At 50.4% G+C, this 22,441-nt stretch overlaps 1 protein-coding gene across 1 annotated transcript in view; it reads right to left on the bottom strand.

Annotated features, from left to right (window-relative positions):
- LOC137425561 (semaphorin-3G) overlaps nucleotides 1–22,441 on the bottom strand; it is a 73,076-nt gene that overhangs the window by 5,669 nt on the left and 44,966 nt on the right. Inside the window, exons 10-16 of the mRNA XM_068114114.2 lie at nucleotides 22,360–22,429; nucleotides 19,958–20,105; nucleotides 19,595–19,829; nucleotides 7,990–8,081; nucleotides 2,043–2,084; nucleotides 751–908; nucleotides 403–470 (exon numbers count right to left, since the gene is read on the bottom strand). Coding sequence (XP_067970215.1) covers nucleotides 403–470; nucleotides 751–908; nucleotides 2,043–2,084; nucleotides 7,990–8,081; nucleotides 19,595–19,829; nucleotides 19,958–20,105; nucleotides 22,360–22,429 — 813 coding nt within the window. The remainder of the gene's footprint in view (nucleotides 1–402; nucleotides 471–750; nucleotides 909–2,042; nucleotides 2,085–7,989; nucleotides 8,082–19,594; nucleotides 19,830–19,957; nucleotides 20,106–22,359; nucleotides 22,430–22,441) is intronic.

The following is a 22,441-nucleotide window of genomic DNA, read 5'->3' as shown; positions in this document are numbered from 1 at the left end:
AGATGGCGCGCCGTAGGATAGAACGCTTTGCTTTAAGGTTAGGAGATTTTGATCCCACATGGATTTGCGCTCAACAATTACAGCGCAAGCTGCTCTTGCATGTGCTCGTGTGCTGTCAACTAATGTTATGAGAACATACAGCATTTGAGTTGACCTGTTTGGTATTCCCATCTGAGCACTTCACTCGTGACGCAAGGATCCTTGATTCAAATCCCAAATGCTGCATTAATTTGTTCAACGTCTACCAAAGTCCTTGCAAATCATGTGAAATTAAACTGACATCTCCTCATGTATTTGTCCTGTCTGAAAATAGATGTACAAGTTTCTGTATAAGATGGAAAAATACAAATTACAAATTCCCAATATGATTATAGGATTCAGATGATCCTTAAACCAGCTTACCTTGATGGTTCTGATCTAGACATTGCATGAACGGATCTCCATTGCGAACATTTTGTCGTCTGAATCTCCTGTAAGAAAAGTTATATATTTTCAGACACTTATCAGCTGTCTGAAACACAAAGTTAATCGTTAATTTTATTTTTTGAGACTGAACTGCCTTCAAAGCTGCACGAGCTTTGATCTGTTATCTGGAGCACGACTCTTGTGACATCCTCGTCTCTTCCTTTCCTCCCTCGTCCCCCAGCCTCCCTCACTTAACCTACTCGCCATAGTATCTCCTTCTGATATAATAGGTTCCTTTTGATGACTCCAATGCAGTATTTGGTCTTTCATTTGAATATGTCTCACCTTCGAGAAAAGGCCTGGTATGTTGAACAAGCCACACCGTCCCAGGCACAGTAAGGGTCTCGAGCCAAGCAGCACTCTGCACACTCATTTCCATAACGTGCGCACTCGCTCACTGCCACGCGAGCCACACCCCGCGTTGAACCCACAAACAGTTGGCCCTACAGGAGGAGGGCAGGGGGGGCAGCATATCAAGGTAGTCGAGTTCAAGTTATGACCCAAACAGGCTCCGTATCACCAGATGTTCGCACAATACACTTCTCTCATTCCTAGTGTACCCTTTTCCCCATTCAACTGTTGAAATTATCATGATGTGCAAAGCTCAATCTGCAAGTATCTCGGTGTTCGTAAGATCGAAGAATAAAAGATGAACAAACAAGTTGGAAAAGAAAAAAGGCTAATAACAAGATGGTAACAGGAAGTTTTGCAAACATCCTTAAACTGTCAGTGCTGCAAAAAATAGAAATAAAATGCTCACATTAAGAGAACTAGAAAGTTCGTATAACACCTTACTTCATGCAGTTTTGAGAAAAAGGACATGGGCAGGGTCTAAGAGCAGCAAATTTGATTGGTCGAGATGACGTAAAATGCCGTAATATTTTGTCCAAGTACTGATAAACAGAAGGTTTTTGAAAGTGCCAAAAAGGCGGTTCGTGTTCTACAGTGTTCAAGTCTATTATTAAATTGAAATAAAATAAAGATTTCAAAGTTGTATAAAAATACTCTTTTCGGAAGTTTACTGCTGTTGATGCAGCGTCTTTTACACCACCTTATTTAACACGTTATATTAGTTATTCGTGCCTGTTTGAGTCCATTATGACCTAAAAAACAGTAAGTTTCCTGTTTGGAATGATTTTCAATTTTGTTTGACTGCCAGACAGGTGGACAGACTAAATTAATTAATCTCACTCCTCTGCACATGTGTGATCGGGAGAAATGCTGTAAATTTGCCAAATTCAGAGCCAAAGTACTGATAAACTTCAGGTTCATGTGCCAATTAATTTTATGATTCACATTCAAAGTATAACATTCAATTGAATTCAAGTTGTTCCTCGATCATAAACTTATGTCTGTAGACAGCAGACAGACAGACAGAGTGGACCAAATGCTTAACCACGCTTTTCGCTTCGCGCGCCCAGGGTAATGAGGAAGGGAAAAAAATAGGAATTGTGTCATTAGGAATGAGCAGGAGAAACAAAGAAATCTGCAGTAGTTGTAAAAGAGTACATAGAGGGATGGAGAACCTGCAGCTTTTGAAATGGAGGGTACATAGTTTCATGGGATATAAGACTTACCCTTTTAACAGATATTTTCATTGTTGTGATGGGCATGGGAGTCTGAAACAAACATAAAAACACCAATAGTTAGAACATCGGTCGATTCCAAAATGAATACAGAACAGATCGTGTAGTCTTCTCGAAACGATATGGGAAATCATAAATAGTCCGACACATCTTGGGTTTCTTTATGGACTGCTCGAATCAGAGAAGGTTGCCAAAGTTGGGCATGGTAATTTTCCTTTATCGATCGTTGCAATTGGAAGGATTAAAAAAAAACAAAAAAAAAACTCAATAATGTAGCGACCCATGGGTCCCCCAAGCAAGACCGGCATCAGAATCTCCTTGCTCCAGCCGGTGACGTCACCGGCGGGGATCCACGGCGCCAGAGTGGCTGGTCACGTGACCGCCAAAGCGTGCCGCGCGTGCGGGTATAATGAGCTACACCTGTGGATCACGTGACCACCGAAGCACGCCTCGCTTGAGAGGCGTGGCTTTCGGTTTCGGTTTCTGGTTTTGCTTTGTAAGGCAGCCCGATAAACGGGCTTTTTAGTGTTCCCGAGTTGGTTTTACGAATAAACATCTTCTCGGACGAGGTTGTGCCTTGCCATCCTTTTATCCGTATTCTGCTGGAGTCCGGACTCCTTCACTGGTGACCCCGAATTTGCAACACGGCAATGGACACCGCAGTGTCCCTCAAGCTGCCCACCTTCTGGGAAGCACATGCCGCCGTCTGGTTCGCGCAGGCGGACTCCCAGTTCGCCCTGCGTGGCATCACGGAGGACGCCACCCGCTACCATTACGTGGTCGCCGCGCTCGGCTCCGCGACCGCCGCCCGCTGCCTGAGCTTCCGCCAGTACCCGCCCGCTGACGGCAAGTACGACGCCATCAAGGCACTTCTGCTGGGCGCGTTCGCCCTTTCCCCGGCTGAGCGCGCACGACGCCTGCTCGACCTACCGGAGCTCGGCGATACGTGCCCGTCCGAGCGCATGGACTACATGCTCGCATTGCTCGGCGAGCACCCCTCGGATTTCCTGTTTCAGGAGCTCTTTCTTCGCCAGCTCCCGGCCCCGGTACGGGTCGCCCTGGCAGGTACGACCATCGTAAACCCCCGCGACCTCGCCAAGGAGGCCGACAAGATCGCTTAGGCAAGCCAGCTCGCCGGAGCGGCGAGCCAGCTCGTCGGGGTGGCGGCCGGGAGCCTTCCCGCCCAGCCGCCCGATGCCCGCGATGCAGTCTCCTTCCCGGAGACCGCCGGGCCGGCACGACTGGCAGCGGCGACGCCGCGTCGCCCGGTCCCGACACGTCGACCGGAGCCCCCGCCGGACCCGGCCTGGTGCTATTTCCACACCAGGTTCGGGCGGCAGGCCCGATCATGCCGACCCCCGTGCACGTTCGGCAAGTCGGGAAACGGGCGAGCCGGCGTTCCCTCCCAGCAATGAACGCCGGCCGTTCCTGTAAACCTGCTGTTCATCGCGGACCGAGCCTCGGGGCGGCGCTTCCTCTGCGACACCGGCGCCCAGCTGAGCGTCATTCCCGCTTCGGCGGAGGACAGGCGGGCCGCCATCTGCGGCCCACCATTGGGCGCGGCCAACGGCTCCGCCATCCGCACTTTCGGCCCACGCACCGTCGCCCTCCGCTTCGGCAGCCAGCTCTTTCACTGGGAGTTCGTGACGGCGGACATCCCCATGGCTTTGCTCGGGGCCGATTTCTTGTGCGCCCACGGGCTGCTGGTAGACGTGAAACGCCGGCGTCTCGTCAACGCCGAGACTTTCAGCTCCCTGGCGTGCGCCTTGAGCCGGGCCGCACCCACCGAGTTTTCCTGCGCCCTCCCATTGGCGGACGACTTCGCACGTCTCCTCGCGGAGTTCCCGGCCCTCACGCGGCCGACGTTTTCGGCCATCGCGGTGAGGCACGGCATCGAGCATCACATCCCCACTGCGGGCCCGCCGGTGTATGCCCGGGCTCGCCGTCTCGACCCCGCCAAACTCGCCGTCGCCAAGGCCGAGTTCACGGCGCTGGAGCGCCTCGGCATCGTACGGCGCTCCGGCAGCGCCTGGGCCTCGCCGTTGCACATCGTCCCGAAGCCGGGGGGCGGATGGTGGCCATGCGGCGACTACCGCCGCCTCAACGACGCCACTACCCCTGACAGGTACCCCGTCCCGCACATCCAGGATTTTTCCGCCCGGTTGGCGGGGCGGACCATTTTTTCTAAAGTGGACCTGATTCGGGGGTACCACCAGGTGCCCGTCCGCCCGGCCGACATCCCGAAGACGGCCGTGATCACACCTTTCGGCCTCTTCGAGTTCCTCCGGATGCCCTTTGGCCTCAAAAACGCGGCGCAGGTGTTCCAGCGCCTGATGGACGGCGTGCTGCGCGACTTGCCGTTCCTCTTCACCTACCTGGACGACATCCTCGTCGCCAGCACGTCCAGAGCTGAGCATCTCCTCCACCTCCGGACGCTCTTCGGCCGCCTCAGCGAGCACAGCTTGATTGTCAACCCGGCCAAATGTCACTTTGGTGCGGCGACGATCGACGTTTTGGGCCACCGCATCACCCGGAGCGGCGCTGTGCCGCTGCCGGCCAAAGTCGAGGCCATCGCCGCTTTCCCGCGCCCCCGCTCCGTCAAGGCGCTGCAGGAGTTCCCCGGGATGGTGAACTTCTACCACCGCTTCGTGCCCCGAGCGGCGCAACTCATGCGGCCCTTGTACGCCGCCCTCCGCGGCCAGCCGGCGAAGCACGACGTCGTCTGGTCCACGGACATGGACGCGGCTTTTGCCGGCGCGAAACGGGCCCTCGCCAAAGCCACGCTGCTGGCCCACCCGGTACCCCATGCCCCCATCGCCCTCACCACGGACGCCTCCGACTATGCTGTGGGCGCGGTCCATGAACAATGGGTGAACGGGGCCTGGCAGCCGCTCGCGTTCTTCAGCCGGCAACTCCTGCCCAACGAGCTGAAGTACAGCACGTTTGACCGCGAGCTCCTCGGGCTGTACCTGGCCGTCCACCATTTTCGCCACCTCCTGGAGGGCCGCCCATTCACGGCCTTTGTCGACCACAAGCCATTGATTTTTGCAATGGCCAAGGTCACGGAGCCGTGGTCGGCCCGCCAACAGCGCCACCTCTCCACCGTGTCGGAATACACCACAGACATCCGGCACGTTGCCGGGAAAGACAACACCATGGCCGACTGCCTTTCTCGGGCCGGCGCCAACGCCGTCCACCTCGGCGTGGATTTCGCCCTGATGGCGACGGACCAGGCCACCGACGGCAAGGTGCAGACGCTCAGGGTGGCAGACACGGGCCTTCGCTTGGCTGACGTCCCCTTCGCGGGCACGGTCCTGCTTTGCGACGTCTCCCAAGGCCGACCGCGCCCCGTCGTGCCGGTCTCCTGGCGGCGCCGCATTTTCGCTTCCCTCCACGACCTCTCGCACCCAGGCCGGAAGGCGTCCCAGAAGCTGGTGTCGGCACGCTTCATCTGGCACGGGTTGCGACGAGACGTCCGCGACTGGGCCAACGCCTGCACAGCCTGCCAGCGGGCCAAGGTCCACCGTCACACCCTGGCTCTGTTGGCTCCTTTCACCGTGCCCAAGCGGCGTTTTGACCACGTCCACGTGGACCTGGTGGGTCCCCTGCCCCCATCGCGGGGGTTCACCCACCTGCTCACCATGGTGGACAGGACCACCGGGTGGCCGGAGGCCGTGCCCCTCACCTCCACCACCACCGCCGACGTGGCGCAGGCGTTCATCGCCACCTGGGTCGCGCGCTTCGGCGCACTGGCGGACATCTCGTCCGACCGCGGCCCACAGTTCACGTCCGAACTTTGGGGCGCGGTCGCCCGCTCGTTGGGAGTCACTCTGCACCGCACCACGGCCTACCACCCCCAAGCCAACGGGTTGTGTGAGCGGTTTCACCGCTCCATGAAGGCCGCACTCATGGCCGGCCTCCAGGACGACGGGTGGGCCGACCGGCTCCCGTGGGTCCTTTTGGGCCTCCGCACGGCCCCCAAGGAGGACCTCCAGGCGTCCACCGCCGAGCTGGTGTACGGCCAGACTCTCCGCGTCCCGGGCGAGTTCGTGCCCGATGCCACCAGCCCCTGGTCCGCCGCGCGCCAGCGCACGGACTTCCAGGAGGCCGCCCAACGTTTCGCCCCGGTGCCAACGTCCCGCCACGGCGACCCCCACTCCTACGTCCCCCCAGCACTCCGCACGGCGGAGTACGTCTTTGTGCGCCACGACGCGCACCGGGGGCCGCTCCGGCCACCTTACGACGGACCCTTCCGGGTCCTACGTCGGGACAACAAGTCCTTCATCGTCAGCATCGGCGGCCGGGCGGACCGGATCTCGCTGGACCGCCTCAAACCGGCCCACATGGACGTCGGCCAGCCGCCACGGCTGGCTCTGCCACCGCGGTGCGGCCGCCCCCCCATCCACTACATCCCCCGTCCGACCATCCACCACCACACCGGACCCCCCCCCCCCCCCCCCCCGCGACCGGCCAGGGGTCGTTTCGGTCGGGTCATCCGGACCCCCCTCAGGTTGACCTCCCTGGACCAAGTCCATTCTGGGGGGGCGTGTGTAGCGACCCATGGGTCCCCCAAGCAAGACCGGCATCAGAATCTCCTTGCTCCAGCCGGTGACGTCACCGGCGGGGATCCACGGCGCCAGAGTGGCTGGTCACGTGACCGCCAAAGCGTGCCGCGCGTGCGGGTATAATGAGCTACACCTGTGGATCACGTGACCACCGAAGCGAGGCGTGGCTTTCGGTTTCGGTTTCTGGTTTTGCTTTATAAGGCAGCCCGATAAACGGGCTTTTTAGTGTTCCCGAGTTGGTTTTACGAATAAACATCTTCTCGGACGAGTTTGTGCCTCGCCATCCTTTTATCCGTATTCTGCTGGAGTTCAATAACATATTTTCTTTCTCTTCGTGTGCAGTAAATGGCTGCAAGTTGCATTAATAACCTGGGGCGTGGCTGTGCCCCTGATGCAGTGCCCCCTATAGGTTGGAGTAGGAATTTGCAATGTACGCATGGTGCCGGCGATAGCTCACTTGCTTTTCGCGAAGGACACCGTGGGATCTTTAATGTCCACCAACTAATGCCCACACGTGAGACACCCAATTTAACGTCCATCCGAAGGACGGCACACATCGATGCCTCACCCTGCTTGGGATTCGAACACAGGCTACAGAGCAGTGAACCTACCTCTAGGCTATCCTGTCAACCCCCTCGATAAGCCGGAGAAAAGTCTCATGTCTAATAATTTAAAATGTCTTCCAATTGCAGCGATTTTGTTAAGGAAAATTACAATTGTCTTGTCTTGCATGCCGTCACATTTGGGCAACCTTCCCCATACACGTCTGAAATTCCAAAAGTTCCAGGCTTTTGCCGCGAGATTTGATTCGGTGATGTAACAGCAAGAGCCGCACATTATGATGTCACACACAATCTGCTGTTATAAAAAGAGGCACACATGAAGATTCCATTGGAAAAGGCATACTGTCATGCAATATAAAGCCGCACATGATGACGCAATTATAGGAGTCATGGAGAAATTAACTGGAATACTCGTGCATGACAATGCAACAGGAAGAGCTGAGCTCAAATAGGACGATGATGATCAAGAGACTGGAGTTTTGGAATAAGTCAGGGAATGTCAGCCAAGAGAAGGATGCGTTGCTGTTTAAACAATTCTGTTTAAACATTAAATTTTGTTTGACATCCCACAATTTTGTTTAATTATCTTCTGTACTGTGGTCAGGTTTTCTTCCCAATTCCAGTCCCTCCATCTGATAGTGATTTTGTATTTTCGAAACGTCTAAGCGTGCAACCATTTATCCTCCACCTGAGCAGGGATTGTGGAAGGGGGGGGGGGGGGGGGGTGGGGTGTCACCATGGAAGTGATGGGCTAGGGAGATGAAGACAGTGAAGAAGAGGACTCGATAAGGAATCACAGCGTTTGATTACCTTGAATATTTGCATTTCTTCTAGAATGATGGCCTCAGGTTCCCCAGACTCCATCTGATTGATGGAAACCACCTTGAGAACCTTTCCGCAGTCTGCAAGCGACATGCAAAGGTCCATGTCAAGCGCTGTATTCCAAGTGATGTAACATTCTTTTACAATCATATTTTGAACCAAAAGACCGAAAAGTCCCCAAGGACCCAAAAGACCCAGATGACCTAAAAGTCCCTGAGGACCCAAAATACCCAAAAGTCCTACGAGGACCCAAAATACCCTGAGGACCCAAAAGACTCAGATGACCCAAAAGTGCCCAAGGACCCAAAAGACCCAGATGACTCAAACGTCCCCGAGGACCCAAAATAGCACAAGCACCCAAAATACCTAGAAGACCCAAAAGTCACGGATGACCCAAATGACCCAAAATACCCAAAAGTCCCCGAGCACCCAAAATACTCTGAGGAACCAAAAGACCCCCGAGTCCGACAGGCAGGTATGCTACAAGGCGGTGTCCAATGGACCGACGGGCTTCCTAGTATATATAAACAGCTGGTGAATTGCAACATTTCAAGCAACTTTCATATATACAGTCTGACAGCCATTGCAATAACAGAGTTGACGCTATCATCGCCCCACTCTCATAAGGTGTTATAAATAAATCTTAATTTCTCAAAGTAAGAAAACAGTGATAAATTGTGTGAATTGCTTGGCAATGGCGTGAGAACACGTGGAGTTGATTGCGCCAAACAGACTGCATGCAGCCAGTGAGTAAACTGCAGAGCGATTGAATACATGTGCATTTATTTCCCAACATGCCTTGTGCCATTTCCCACACACCAGACACGCGCCGTCCTGAGCTTGCAATCCCGCACGGCTTTCACCCTACATTTGCGTGGCGCAAGGGCCTACCCGAACCCCCGGACACGGTCCAAAGCGCAGGGTCTCTACACAAATATGAGTGGAGTGCGTTCAAACAGAAACAGAGAGCCAAACCTCGACTCCAGAGGAAGTACGCGTTATGACAACTGCGTTATCCCTCCGTCCCGAAACTTTAAAGCAGCAACATTTGGAGCCGTGCCACCAATGGCTTTTCCCCATGGGCCAATTTTCCCGCCATATACTTTTTTTTCTCCTCTATCACTCTATTTATGATAAGACTATAAGAAAGAGAAATACTTGAGCCCTGCCGGTGATAAAATACCCATTAAAACACTGCGCCTGCAGTTTAACCAGCAAGGCGTATGAGATTGTAAAAGGTTTTTGAAAAATGACCGGAGCAAAGAGAAAAAAGAGAAAGTCAAAATTGTTGACGCCTGTGCAGAATCGGGCCAATATCATCATCAAAATTTGGAGATTAAGTAACTTGGGCCAGTACTTTTTAACGGTGATCCAGGGCCCATGGAGGTAGCTTCCACTTACGTTATTTGGAAGGCAAGCACATGGGGAGGAATGTGTATTTTTACAGGGATAGTGCACTTTTACACGAATGGAAAATTAGGTCGACAAATAAACAAAGTACAGTGCGGTACTGTATATGAGATTTGTACTGTTTGGGAGTGTAAGGCAGGAAGATGGAATTTGGCCTGGGTACTAACACACACAATTGCTTACTGTTCTCGAAATGTAGTACGAGAAGGTTCAAATAGGACAGTTGGCTTAGCCTCGCCTCAAAGATGTATGGCATACTCGATGATGCAACACCAGGTTGGCACTTTGTCGTCTGGTCGTATTCCTTTGCGAATGAAACTCAGACGAGACAACTCAAAGGCGAATATGCTACTGCTCAGCTTTCCTGGGAATTCAATTAATTTGTTCACAATTTCGATATCTCAAAGTAACGGAGAAATTTATCGATGGCCTGTCTAAATGTTCCTATGCACAGTGTGTTCAATATCGCTTGTTACCATCATGTGATGTATATTTTTTTATCCCAATGAAATATTATATATATATATATATGTTGGAACCCATCTGTGGATCGGTCCCATCGGCCGATGGGTCTGACCCATCTGTGGATGCACGAGAAATGACAATGCAGACCCATCGGCCGATGGGTCTGCGCCATCTGCGGATGTGTTGTTCACCTTGAAGGAATGTGTTGACAGAATGGTGCTCTTCAATCAGGTACACAGTCATTGGAATTACATGTGGTAGGAATTTAACAGAGATGATTTTTAAATGTTTTATTTAACTTTTATTTTTAAAATTAAAATTTTATTATTTTATTTAATTAAAATTTTATTTAATATAATTTAATATAAAGGAATTTAACATTCCCCTCCGCCATTATCAGAAGAACACCTAATGTTTTGTATGAATGTTGAGTATGTTATGTAAAGCTTTACTAAAACTGCCATGTATCTGTTAATTACAAAATGTATTGACAAAATGTATAAATAGATGGGTAGAAATAGATAATAAAACATTTAAAAATCATCTTTGTTAAATTCCTACCACATGTAATTCCAATGACTGTGTACCTGATTGAAGAGCACCATTCTGTCAACACATTCCTTCAAGGTGAACAACACATCAGCAGATGGCGCAGACCCATCGGCCGATGGGTCTGCATTGTCATTTCTCGTGCATCCACAGATGGGCCAGACCCATCGGCCGATGGGACCGATCCACAGATGGGTTCCAACATATATATATATATATATATATATATATATATATATATATATATATATATATATATATATATATATATATATATATTGTTGCGGATATGGGATTTGGCCTCCATCCATATCCGCTTGTAAATATTCCCCTATTTCCCCAATACTCCCCAACTATCCCCAATCCCCCATTCCCTAGTCCCATTGCCTGTAAATAACACTCTGTAGAACCGACCTTCCCCTTTTTCCCCCATTAAATGTCGTGCCCAGGTCCACCGCATCTCACGTAGACAACTTTCGGACATCTTGCTAGTTATTCTTAGTCTATGTCAGTTAAGGACTCGTTTCCATTAATTCTGACTCTTCGTTGCACCAGAATGTGATTGTATGGCACCAGTAGTGAGTTTAGGACCTCCCCATACCTCCTCCCATCTTCCCCATGAAACAACAACAACAACAACAACTACCACAACAGCGCGCGGGGAGTGTGCGTCCTCACTCCGGCTCGGTTAGCCGCCATTGCCCATGTGCGCCGACGGGGTTACCACGAAGGGGCTGCCTGTCGGCCCCTCGTCAAGGGCGGAGCCCGGTAACCCCCCGCACCCAATAAGAAGCAACGGGCCGATTCCATCTGGGGCGGAGCTAACGAGCCGAGGGCGTGTCACTCCCCGCCGGATATACGCAGCGACTTACCGGACGTGACGAGAGATGCGCCCCGAGCTTGAAGTGAAGAGAACCAGACGCCACCTCCGAGCGCTGAGAGACCTCCCTGCATCTTTTGGGCCGCGCTATCCTGTCCCTGAGCACAAGGTGCACCTTGTGCTGTCCACCGACTACCTGCCCTTCCTTGCCATCAATCCCGGTGTGAGTCAGTCTTGTCCTGTTTATCTGTGGTCTGTCGGGGTTACTATAAGACCGTGATTAAGTGCCTACCTTCCTATGCTGTCCCTCTTGTCCTTGTAATCTCAACGTTCCGAAATATTATAACCTCCTCCGGAGGTCTTGAGAACTGTACCCCTGGTGTCGTGTCATTTAACCCAGCCGTTGTGTCCTTTCCTCAATTGATTTAGCGTAGCGCGACTCGGCCAACGTTCGAGTATAATCGGGTAAACTGTGCAGACGCGGTCATACCAAACCGCTCGGTAAACCAACATCCACAACCGCGTCTGTAACATTTGGTGTCGAGGAGTTGGATTCGGACCTGGGACTAAATTCAGTAAGGCCCAAATTTTGGAACACCAATTGTACCATTAGGGTAACATTTTGGTGTCGGGAAGTGGGATTCGATCCGGAGCGCGTTTCACGCGCTCGAAATTATAACAGCGAAATTTGATTGTGTTTTACAAAAAAAATAAAAACCCGAATTTTGAAAGTCGCGCTATGGCAGACCAAGACGGCTGGGTTCCGGTAGAAGAGAGTGAGGCAGGGTCGATCCAGGACCAAAATGAGGGACAAGAGGAGAGCGAAGCAGTGAGGGTAGCAGATTCGCAAAATAGCGTCGTCACGCACGAGGTGGCGGGCGCGCGAAATGGCGCCTCGCACATGGCCACGGCGACCGCGCCCGCGACCGTGGTAGCGCCGCTGGTGCATTCGAACCTTTTCCTCCTGCAAATGAGGGCCCTTATGGAACAAATTGGAGGTTTGAAAAACAGTATGGGGGTAATGAGGGACGAATTGAGGGCTGATAGTGAGCGATTAGAGGGCCAAATGGGGGTAATGAGGGACGAAGCGAGGGGTACCGGTGAGGGATTAGACAAGAAATTAGAGGGGTTAGACAATGGGATAGAAGGGGTGAAACATGGGTTAGGGAGTAGAATAGAGGGATTAGACAATAGATTAGGGGAAATACAGGAGGGGTTAATGGGGGTAGAAAACAGAATGGCCGCTCAAGAGAATCAAATGGAAGGGATGCAAAAGGGGTTAGAGGGGTTAGAAAACAGGATGGAAGGCAAATTGACGGACATGAGGGACCAAGCGGAAAGGGAAGTTAAACAAATGGGGCAGCAGATAGAGGGGGTCAGAATGGGGGTAGAAACCAAACTGGATGCTCACAGGGAGGAAATGGAGCAGATGAGGGTGGCATCTGGGCAGGAGATGCAAGTGATGGGAGAAGAGATCAGAAGAGGTGTGAGTGAGGAGGTCGGAGGAGTGCGCGAGGAGGTGAGGCACTGTAAGGAGCACATGGAGAAGGAGGTGAGAAAAGGGACTGTAAAGTTACAAGGGGGCATAGAGGACCTGACGCAGGAGGTGGAACAGCTGACGGAGGGACAAAAAGGACTAACGGAGCAGGTTCAAAGGAACACTGCGGTATTAGGAGGGTTAAAAGCGACACAAAACGACATAAAAAACGACTTGATAGCGACAAAGAGGCAATGTCAGATGGTACGTGAGGGACTGACAACGAGGTTGGACGAGGTGATAGAGGTAATGGAGACGAAGGACCGGCAGGTGAGGACGCACATGGAAACGGTCAAGGTAGCCTTGGAGGACGAGCTTGAGGAGACGTACCGGGACATAAAAGAGGTGAAGCAGAAATTAGAAGAAGTGGCAGAAGGGGTGAGCGAAATTAAGAAGCGACGGAGAGAGGATAAGAAAGAGATAAAAGAGGAGGTAAAAGAATTGGTCCAAAGTCTGTGTTTGGATCGTGATGATGTGCTCATTAACCGGATGAGGGATTCGCAGGTGATGGAGGAGAAGCGAAGAGGAAGAGGACCCGGCGTAAGTGGTGACCAATATGGTCGTGCGTATGATGCGCCAGGGGATTTAATAAGCTTGGGGGTCGAGATAGACCCGGGTGTTCGTGAGAGGCCGTTGGTGAAGTGTGCGACAGGTCTGGTGTGCGAAAAAAGAGGTGTGCGAGAAAGTCCGACTCTGGGGTGTGTGAGGAAAAAGTGCGTGCCAAGGAGTGAGGGTGCTGGCGAGAGTGAGTCGGTCGTAGCGCGTGTGCGAGGGAGCACATGGAAGCGCGGTGTGGTAAGTGTTACAGAGGGTGTGACGGGAGAGTGTGCGCAGGAGTGTGCGCGAGAAAGGTGTGTGACGGACAGGTGCATGGGGAAAGAGTGCGCTGTCAAAGGCAAGGAAGAATGCACGCCTGTGGTGAGTGTTACAGAGGGTGTGACGGGAGAGTGTGCGCAAGAGTGTGTGCGAGAGAGGTGTGTAACGGACGGGTGCATGAGGAAAGAGTGCGCTGTCAAGAGTAAGGGTGAGTGCGCTGTCAAGAATGGAGGTGAGAGTAGTGAGAGTGACAAGGAGCGTGAGTTGGTTGTGACAGGTGAGAAAGGATGCACACCTGGAATGGTAGAGCGTGAGTGGGAATGCACGCTGGAATTGGTAGTGAGGCACGTGGTTGGGTGTGCGAATGAGAGCACACCTGTGATTGTCACAGAGGAGGTGACCGAGGAGGGGGCGCGAAGAGGTGTGTTGGTGAGGTGTGCGACCAACGAATGTGTGCCAAAGTGTTCGGTGGTCAGGTGTGTGACCAAGGCTGTGAGTGGAATGAGTGTACCTGGGTGTGTAAGGAAAGGTACGAGGAGCATGGAAACGGCTGGATGTGTGAGCAAGGAACGGGCTGCGGGGTGTAAGCGTCCAGGTGAAGCATCGACGGTAACCGGTTTAGAGGTTAGAACGACTTATAGCCGAATCGGGCCCTCGGTGCGTGCCGGGCCTCGCGTGGAACGGCCGCGTCCAGGCTCCACTAGGTGGAGCGGGCAGCTGGATAGGAAGGGTCGTCATGGCGACCACGTTTTGTTGAGACATGCCGGCAGGTCGAGATCGGGACATTGGATGGCTCCACGCCGAGATGGTGCGTGGGATCTCGGCCCGGGTAAACCTCCTTCCCTGCACCGAATGCGGGACGTATCCAGCCGCTGGCACCAAACAACCCGCATTCATTGCTCGGCTTTACGAAGCCGGGCTTTGGACAGGAATTGGCGCACCGAGAGGCATTAGTAAGTAGACGGGTGACGAGGATAGTGTTTTGGACCCAAAATTAGAGAAAAACAAAATTTGATGATTGGCAAAGGATTGGCAGGAATGATTGGCAGATGATGGGCAGTGATTGGCAAATTTTTGATTTGTTGAAATTTGATGTGCAAAATTGGTAGTGAGCGATGGGCCCGGTGGGTAAGGGTGGCATCCCTGCCACCCTTCCCATGTGGGGCAAATGCGCAATAGCTTATGGGGTGTATGGCAGTGAAAACTAGCCCGGGTGGGTGGGTTAGGATATTGATAGGGCCCTAGAAGATGACAGTAGGTGACGATAAGGTTTAGTTAGTGACTGATACCTGTAGTGGGGACGCAGGTAGTTTAGTGTGGTTGATAATGACGTGAGAGCGCAATAGTTTAAAGGGACGACTGGGAAGCGCAAGTTTCAGAGGGGAGTAGTTAGATGAGATGATGCTGTGTGAGAACTGGACAGGTGTGTGGAGCAGTGGATGAGTAGTGAGTGTTGTGGATCAGCGCGAATGCGCTTGGGGAGAGAAGGGTGCAGGTGGCACCAGTACAGGTGTGTGGAATATATGGAGCAGAGAATGAGTGGTGTGGAGAGAGTTGGAGTAAGTGGTACGGAGTGGTGTGCATGGTGCGAAGGTGTGAATGGGGGAAGAGTGGACCCCCATCACGGATACCCGGGGCGGGTAGTGTAAGTGTTAGGTAGAGGGTATAGGTAAATTGTGGTTGGATATTGGCATTTGTGGTGCGGTTGCAGAATGGTATTGTGGATGGGTGCATTAGTGTTGTGGAAATGGCTGGGCGTGTAGCCTGTTAGTGTGTGTAGTCGATTGGGCACTCCACCACTGTGAGGATGTCGGCCAGGTGAGGCCGCAGGTGGGCTCTGGGAGCCGTTAGTGTCAGTGGGTGCCTGAGGATCCCGGGTGTGGATCGGGTAGCCCAGTGCCAGAGAGGGCACCGAGTGGGGAGAGCGCCAGAGGGCCTTCCCCAGGTAGTTAGGTTAGGGTAAGGAGCAGGTAAGCTCGGAGGCAACTGCAGTGGTGGAGGTGTGCAGGTGGGTAGACCCGCTGGGAGAGGTACACGCCACAGCCCAGAAATTGTGCGAGGGCACCGGGAGATGAATCGGGGGAGTGAGACCCCAAATTGAAAAGCACCACAGTTTGGTCAATGGGAATTGGTTTTTAGAACCCATAGTGTAAGAGGGCCAATGGTTTGGCAGGAGAAAGACCCCGGGTAATGTAAAGTTGTTAAAGTCATTTAGGAAATAGTTAGGATTGATGAACCTGTCGCACCATACGCAGCCACTTACCTGTGGTGATGATGACTCCACACCTGTGTTTTCTTTGTTCTGTGTGCAGGAAATGAGAATTGCTGTGTGGATTGGTGAGACGCATCACGACGTGGATGAGACATTGGGGTGATTCCATCTCTCCCTCCTTAGGAGGGACTGATGATGAATTGGTAATGGCAAATTTTGATGTTCAGTTGGAGATGGCAAATTTTGATGAGAGTTGAAAATGGCAAATTTGATTGGTTAGGAGGGAGAGAAGACGAATTTGGTTTATGGGAGGAACGGGGAAGACAGTAGGGACGTTTGTTGATTTGTAAAATAGATGTTTATGGGTAGTGTTGTGTTTTGTGGATACAGTAAGGGGTAAGGGAGGGGCCATGTAGGTTACCTGGTGGGGGGGGGGGGGGGCGTACGGTAGGAACGTACCTGTCTCACCTGGTTCCCATGTGCCCCTAGTGTGCATTACCTAATGTTGCGTGCACTTTTCCGCCCTTACCACCTTACTCGCTTGTCTTCTTCTTTTGTCTCCCACCTCCGAGGATCTGGCTTTGGGGCAGAGAGAGAGGAGAGAGGGGTGCTGGCTCCGCAGTTGTGGGCCTGCACTTTCGCTGCTCGCTGCCGGGATCGATACACCATATGGACCGCAATGTTTGTGGCCACCCACCATGGACCGCAGTTCTTTTGCGGGCAAGCACCACCCATGGATGGACCTATGGGTCAACGTGGCACCTATGCCCTACAGGTGAACCACTAATAGTTGGCCCCCTGACGGCCACAATAAAGAAATGGACGCGGTTGGCGCCTTTCTTTATTTTTAAAGAAGCCAGAACACCAAGTGCACCACACGAAGGCAAGACCAGCGGCAGAACATCGGCCGGCTGCGACACCACCGGTGATTTATAAACACTTTATTGGTGCACCGGATGGTGCTGATTGTACATGATGGGGTGGTGCTTTTGGTGCTTGGAAGGGGTGCTCTGCACATTATTAAAGGCCATAAGGCCACAGAGCACTCGTGGGTTGGTGTATCGATGCTGGCATGCGTGCTCTCTCTCTATGCATAACATCTGCATGTGTTCCTCCAAAAACAGGTCCTGGATCGTAGTGTAAATATCAGCGTAGTCTTGTGTAAATAATGCTCCCTACCGGCTGTATGTTTAGTTTGAGGATTCTTTCCGCGATTCGGTTATCCTGTGGGTGTGTTTCTGTGAGGAGAAGGGTGCAACGTCGCAGGGGGACATATTTACTCATTTGTGAACATCTGTAAAACTGTCACACTCAGGGTAGAGTTAATAGTAGAGGGAACTACATCTGAGTGCCACACTAACGTAGGTAAAAATTTATCGGGTCGGGACGCCCCGAGGGTAGAGAAGGGTGCAATGTTGCGGATATGGGATTTGGCCTCCATCCATATCCGCTTGTAAATATTCCCCTATTTCCCCAATACTCCCCAACTATCCCCAATCCCCCATTCCCTAGTCCCATTGCCTGTAAATAACACTCTGTAGAACCGACCTTCCCCTTTTTCCCCCATTAAATGTCGTGCCCAGGTCCACCGCATCTCACGTAGACAACTTTCGGACATCTTGCTAGTTATTCTTAGTCTATGTCAGTTAAGGACTCGTTTCCATTAATTCTGACTCTTCGTTGCACCAGAATGTGATTGTATGGCACCAGTAGTGAGTTTAGGACCTCCCCATACCTCCTCCCATCTTCCCCATGAAACAACAACAACAACAACAACTACCACAACAGCGCGCGGGGAGTGTGCGTCCTCACTCCGGCTCGGTTAGCCGCCATTGCCCATGTGCGCCGACGGGGTTACCACGAAGGGGCTGCCTGTCGGCCCCTCGTCAAGGGCGGAGCCCGGTAACCCCCCGCACCCAATAAGAAGCAACAGGCCGATTCCATCTGGGGCGGAGCTAACGAGCCGAGGGCGTGTCACTCCCCGCCGGATATACGCAGCGACTTACCGGACGTGACGAGAGATGCGCCCCGAGCTTGAAGTGAAGAGAACCAGACGCCACCTCCGAGCGCTGAGAGACCTCCCTGCATCTTTTGGGCCGTGCTATCCTGTCCCTGAGCACAAGGTGCACCTTGTGCTGTCCACCGACTACCTGCCCTTCCTTGCCATCAATCCCGGTGTGAGTCAGTCTTGTCCTGTTTATCTGTGGTCTGTCGGGGTTACTATAAGACCGTGATTAAGTGCCTACCTTCCTATGCTGTCCCTCTTGTCCTTGTAATCTCAACGTTCCGAAATATTATAACCTCCTCCGGAGGTCTTGAGAACTGTACCCCTGGTGTCGTGTCATTTAACCCAGCCGTTGTGTCCTTTCCTCAATTGATTTAGCGTAGCGCGACTCGGCCAACGTTCGAGTATAATCGGGTAAACTGTGCAGACGCGGTCATACCAAACCGCTCGGTAAACCAACATCCACAACCGCGTCTGTAACAATATATATATATATATATATATATATATATATATATATATATATATATATATATATATTGACACAATATCCACTGGTGACAAATCCGGAGTAGTTTACCATTCATCATGCAAAGACTGTGACCAATTCTACATTAGTAAAACTGGAAGAAATTTGAAACAAAGGCTCAAAGAACATGATAGAGCAGTTCGGCTGGGAAAGGTGACACGTCAGCCATAGCACGTCATTGACTGCAATCTGGCCACAAATTTGACTTTGATGGGACCCGTGTCCTCGACACGACGTCCAACAAACGACACAGAATGATACTAGAAGCATGGCATGCGAAGAGCCGGGAGGGTGGTCTAACTGGGGAGACAGATGACATACCCACACAATACGCACGTCTCATACAAATGGCGACAACTGGATGGTACAAACAGCTGAATAAGGTGAGCAACAAACAACAACAACACTCAATCCCAAACACCATACTCACGTGTGCACAACACCCAACGGAAACTCCAATTAATCACACAACTCACACCTCATCACATCCAACCCAGACATGAAAGCACCCATGTCCGTGCCCCGGACACACAACAACAACAACAACAAAAACAAGAAGAAGCACGCACACACTCTCATGCACACTCTTGCAACACCAGATCACGTGTAAGTAATAACAAAAAAAAGAGCAGAGCAGCCCATCAATGATGTGCTTTGATTTGCTTGAGGTTTGCAAAAATAAATAAATAAACTCCTCCATCTGACCTCGAGCACCGGCACGTGACCGAAAGCGGCCACATGGTGAATAAAAACCGTGCCGGGGCTCGTGGTCTAGAGGCCTGAGGAAGCCTGCTGTGAAGCGGCTGAAACGTCGCCTGAGACCGGGTCTGCTCTTGATTATTTGCTCAAATTAGTGGAGTAGATCGAGTTTTTGTTTTTTTACTTTCTGGTTGGAAGCGCCTTCTTTCTTTAAAAATGTATAATCCCAACCACCCCAATCTTTTACCATATATACATATATTTAAAATAATACACAAGCATGCACGCACAGACAGACAGACAGACAGACAGACAGACACACACACACTTACAGTATTTAGTTATTCACAACACAAACAAACGTCATGAACAAGAGATTGTTATTTGCTAACAGGTGGGAGAAAGACATATGGACACCCTTTATGTTTCTAAATTTAACATTATTGATATCAGATCATGTGATCAGTCACGTGACATTTGATTTGTGTTAAAGATGAATACCCTTACAATTGTTTTTATCACCCATGTATGAACACGCAGCCCCTACTGACCTGTTCCAAGGAAGATGACGTCATAGACTCCATCCGCAGCTTCCACGAGGTCCACGGTAAAGCTTGTGAAGCGACATTCTGGAGGCCCGGCGCTGTGCCAGACGGGGGCACCGTGAGATGGTAAAACAGCACGTGCCATGAGCGGATGCACACGGGCAAAGTGCAAGACGGCATCGGGGTAAGATCGGGTACCACGGAGGTGGGCACCTGGCCAACTGGTGATCCTGCTCGGACACTGGCACACCGGCATCCAAGATAATCTTAGCGAAAATATTGGCAGAGTGAAGGGTGTTGGGCATCGTATGCAGTAATGTTAACGTTATCGAACATGGTTGAGGAAAGTTTGTGTTGCTTTTCACTCACAAATCCAGGGCGTGGGTAGGGGACCTTTTCTTGACGTGATGCTCCCATGTGTCGATAGCCGGCATGCTGCTGGGCGTACGGCCCGCTAAACGCATCACGCACGTCCACCATGCGGTATACGCACACGGCAAAGCCATGGAACACGTGGCTGAAAATAGGGAAGGGTCGAATAAGGCACCCGTTGGATTGGTTTCATGGGGCATTATGGAGATTTGCTTTGAACGTATTATGTTACAATTGCTTTCTTTCCATTCATTTTGTAAGGGTCATGGCGGAGCTGAACACATTTTACAACAAAGCCGTTTTAGGGCATGATGGATGCTGTGGATTAAGAAGTGAAGATCGTGGATCCAAGATGAAGGCCTGAGTTATTCTCTCTGAGGAATGTGCCGTGTCCCGCTGAGAATCCCTGCCGACTGTCTTTCCTTTCGGAGACCTAAACTCCCAAAAAGTCGTTAAAAATTATGTGCTGGAAAAGAACAAGCAGGAGCACCCGGCGTGGCTAGACACATCCTGATGGGCGGGGGAGACTGACCCACCGATGCGGATGTAGAGATCAATATTATGATAAACAAGTTGGGTCACCCGTTTAAGATTGGATGACTTAGACTTTCGTGAAACATCAAGAAGATTGTTATTTAGAGCTGTTGCAAAAATTAACTCGAGAGTGCAACACGGCAATGATGAGCCAAATGGTGGCATTTCCTTGTGCAAGACCATGCGACCACTCCTTGCACTCAGTGTGGTCCCACGGACCCTTTGTATATTAATTTCCATTCTGAATACGGAATATAAATATTTGAATGCAATTGATTTCATTCCCAATAGAAGATCATTCTTCAAACGCAGGCACCATCGAAGCTCTGCCCTTTTCCACGCCAAATGATGCCCGATCACCCAAAACACCATTATTTCATGTTTTGTCAATGTAATTGAATGCTCATTGTTGATGAATTGAGGAATAGGGAAAATATGGGATCCACTGTGAACATTTGAACACACAACTTGATCTCAAAGGTTGTATCTTGAAGCTTGAAACCTTGCAAGGCCTTAACATCAACGGCACACTCATTCCACAGATCTGTCAACTCTTGTGCCCCAGGAGTGACACTCACAAATCAAATCCTTTTCTCGTGCTTTCAAACAGACCAACGATTATTATAATCGGTGTCAAATTGGTTCTGACTTATTTTCAACTGTTTCTAACTAATTTGGTGCCCACGAATCCGAATCTGACCTTAAAATTTCGCTAACACGTAACCTTGACGTAGTAGTTCATCATAAGTGTGGAAAAAAATCTTTAGAGCATCCAAATTTCTTGCTTAAGTCTCAATAAGTCTATTTATTGTCACAAAAATAATATGAACTTTAAGTTTTTATTTACATCACATAAAAAAATGTAAATCTCCAAAAATAATATGAACTTCATAAAATATCACAAAAAATAATATGAACTTTAAGTTTTTATTTACATCACATAAAAAAATGTAAATCTCCAAAAATAACATGAACTTTATAAGATATCACAAAAAATAATATGAACTTTAAGTTTTTATTTACATCACATTAAAAGTGCTTCTGAACTTTACTTTTGCGTTTGTAGGAGCAATCACTTTCACGCTGTAAATTCCAACCGTAGTCGCCCATCATGTTTGGATTGAATCAGCCTTGATATCGAGTCTCCATGATGGCAATTTCCTGGTGAAACCTTTGTCCATGTTCATCACTGACATCGCCAAGATTTTGTGGAAAGAAGTCCAGATGAGAATGGAAGAAATATATCTTGAGTAACATTCATTCGAGCACCGAGCGCCTGGTAACTCTTCAACATCTTGTCCACAAGCTCTTCATAATTTGGTGCTCGAAAATTTCCAAGGTAATTTTTAGCAAGAGCCACAAAGCTATCCCAAGCAAGGCTTTCCAGCTCAGATAGTCTCGTTACAAAGGCCTGATTAGTGAGTACAAGACGAATTTCGGCTGTGGCTGATATTCCTATGGTATACTGGTTCTCAAAAACTGGATGTGCTAGTGAAAATTGGATGTCATAATCGAAATCTACAGGTTCATGTTGGTTAGAATCACCTCAAAATATACTAGAACCATTAAACTTGTAAAATTTTGTTGACCAGTGTATCTACACTTCCAAAGCAAAAGTCAGGAAGAAAACATATTGCGATAAACCTGTTGTAACATTGTTGGGCAATCTTACTAGTGGTGCTAATAACTCTGTGACATACAGTATCTATCAAAGCAGTCATTCAAGAGCCATGTTCATAGGAAAACCTCACAAAGGTCGGGATCACAATATCTTATGTATTTAAAAACAACAACAATACAGATCATAAAAAAATTAACAAATAGATCACATTACATGCTTGCACACAAATATTTACAAATCCTACCTTACTGTGCTGAACAAGCCGTAGATGATTGGATTCTTTTCATCGCGTTCCGACAGCACGAACACGTCAACTGAGAATGGAG

Source organism: Myxine glutinosa, chromosome 4 (assembly GCF_964187855.1).
Source record: "Myxine glutinosa chromosome 4, kmMyxGlut1.1, whole genome shotgun sequence".
In the NCBI taxonomy this organism is placed as follows: domain Eukaryota; kingdom Metazoa; phylum Chordata; class Myxini; order Myxiniformes; family Myxinidae; genus Myxine; species Myxine glutinosa.
This window is presented reverse-complemented; position numbering and strand designations above follow the sequence as displayed.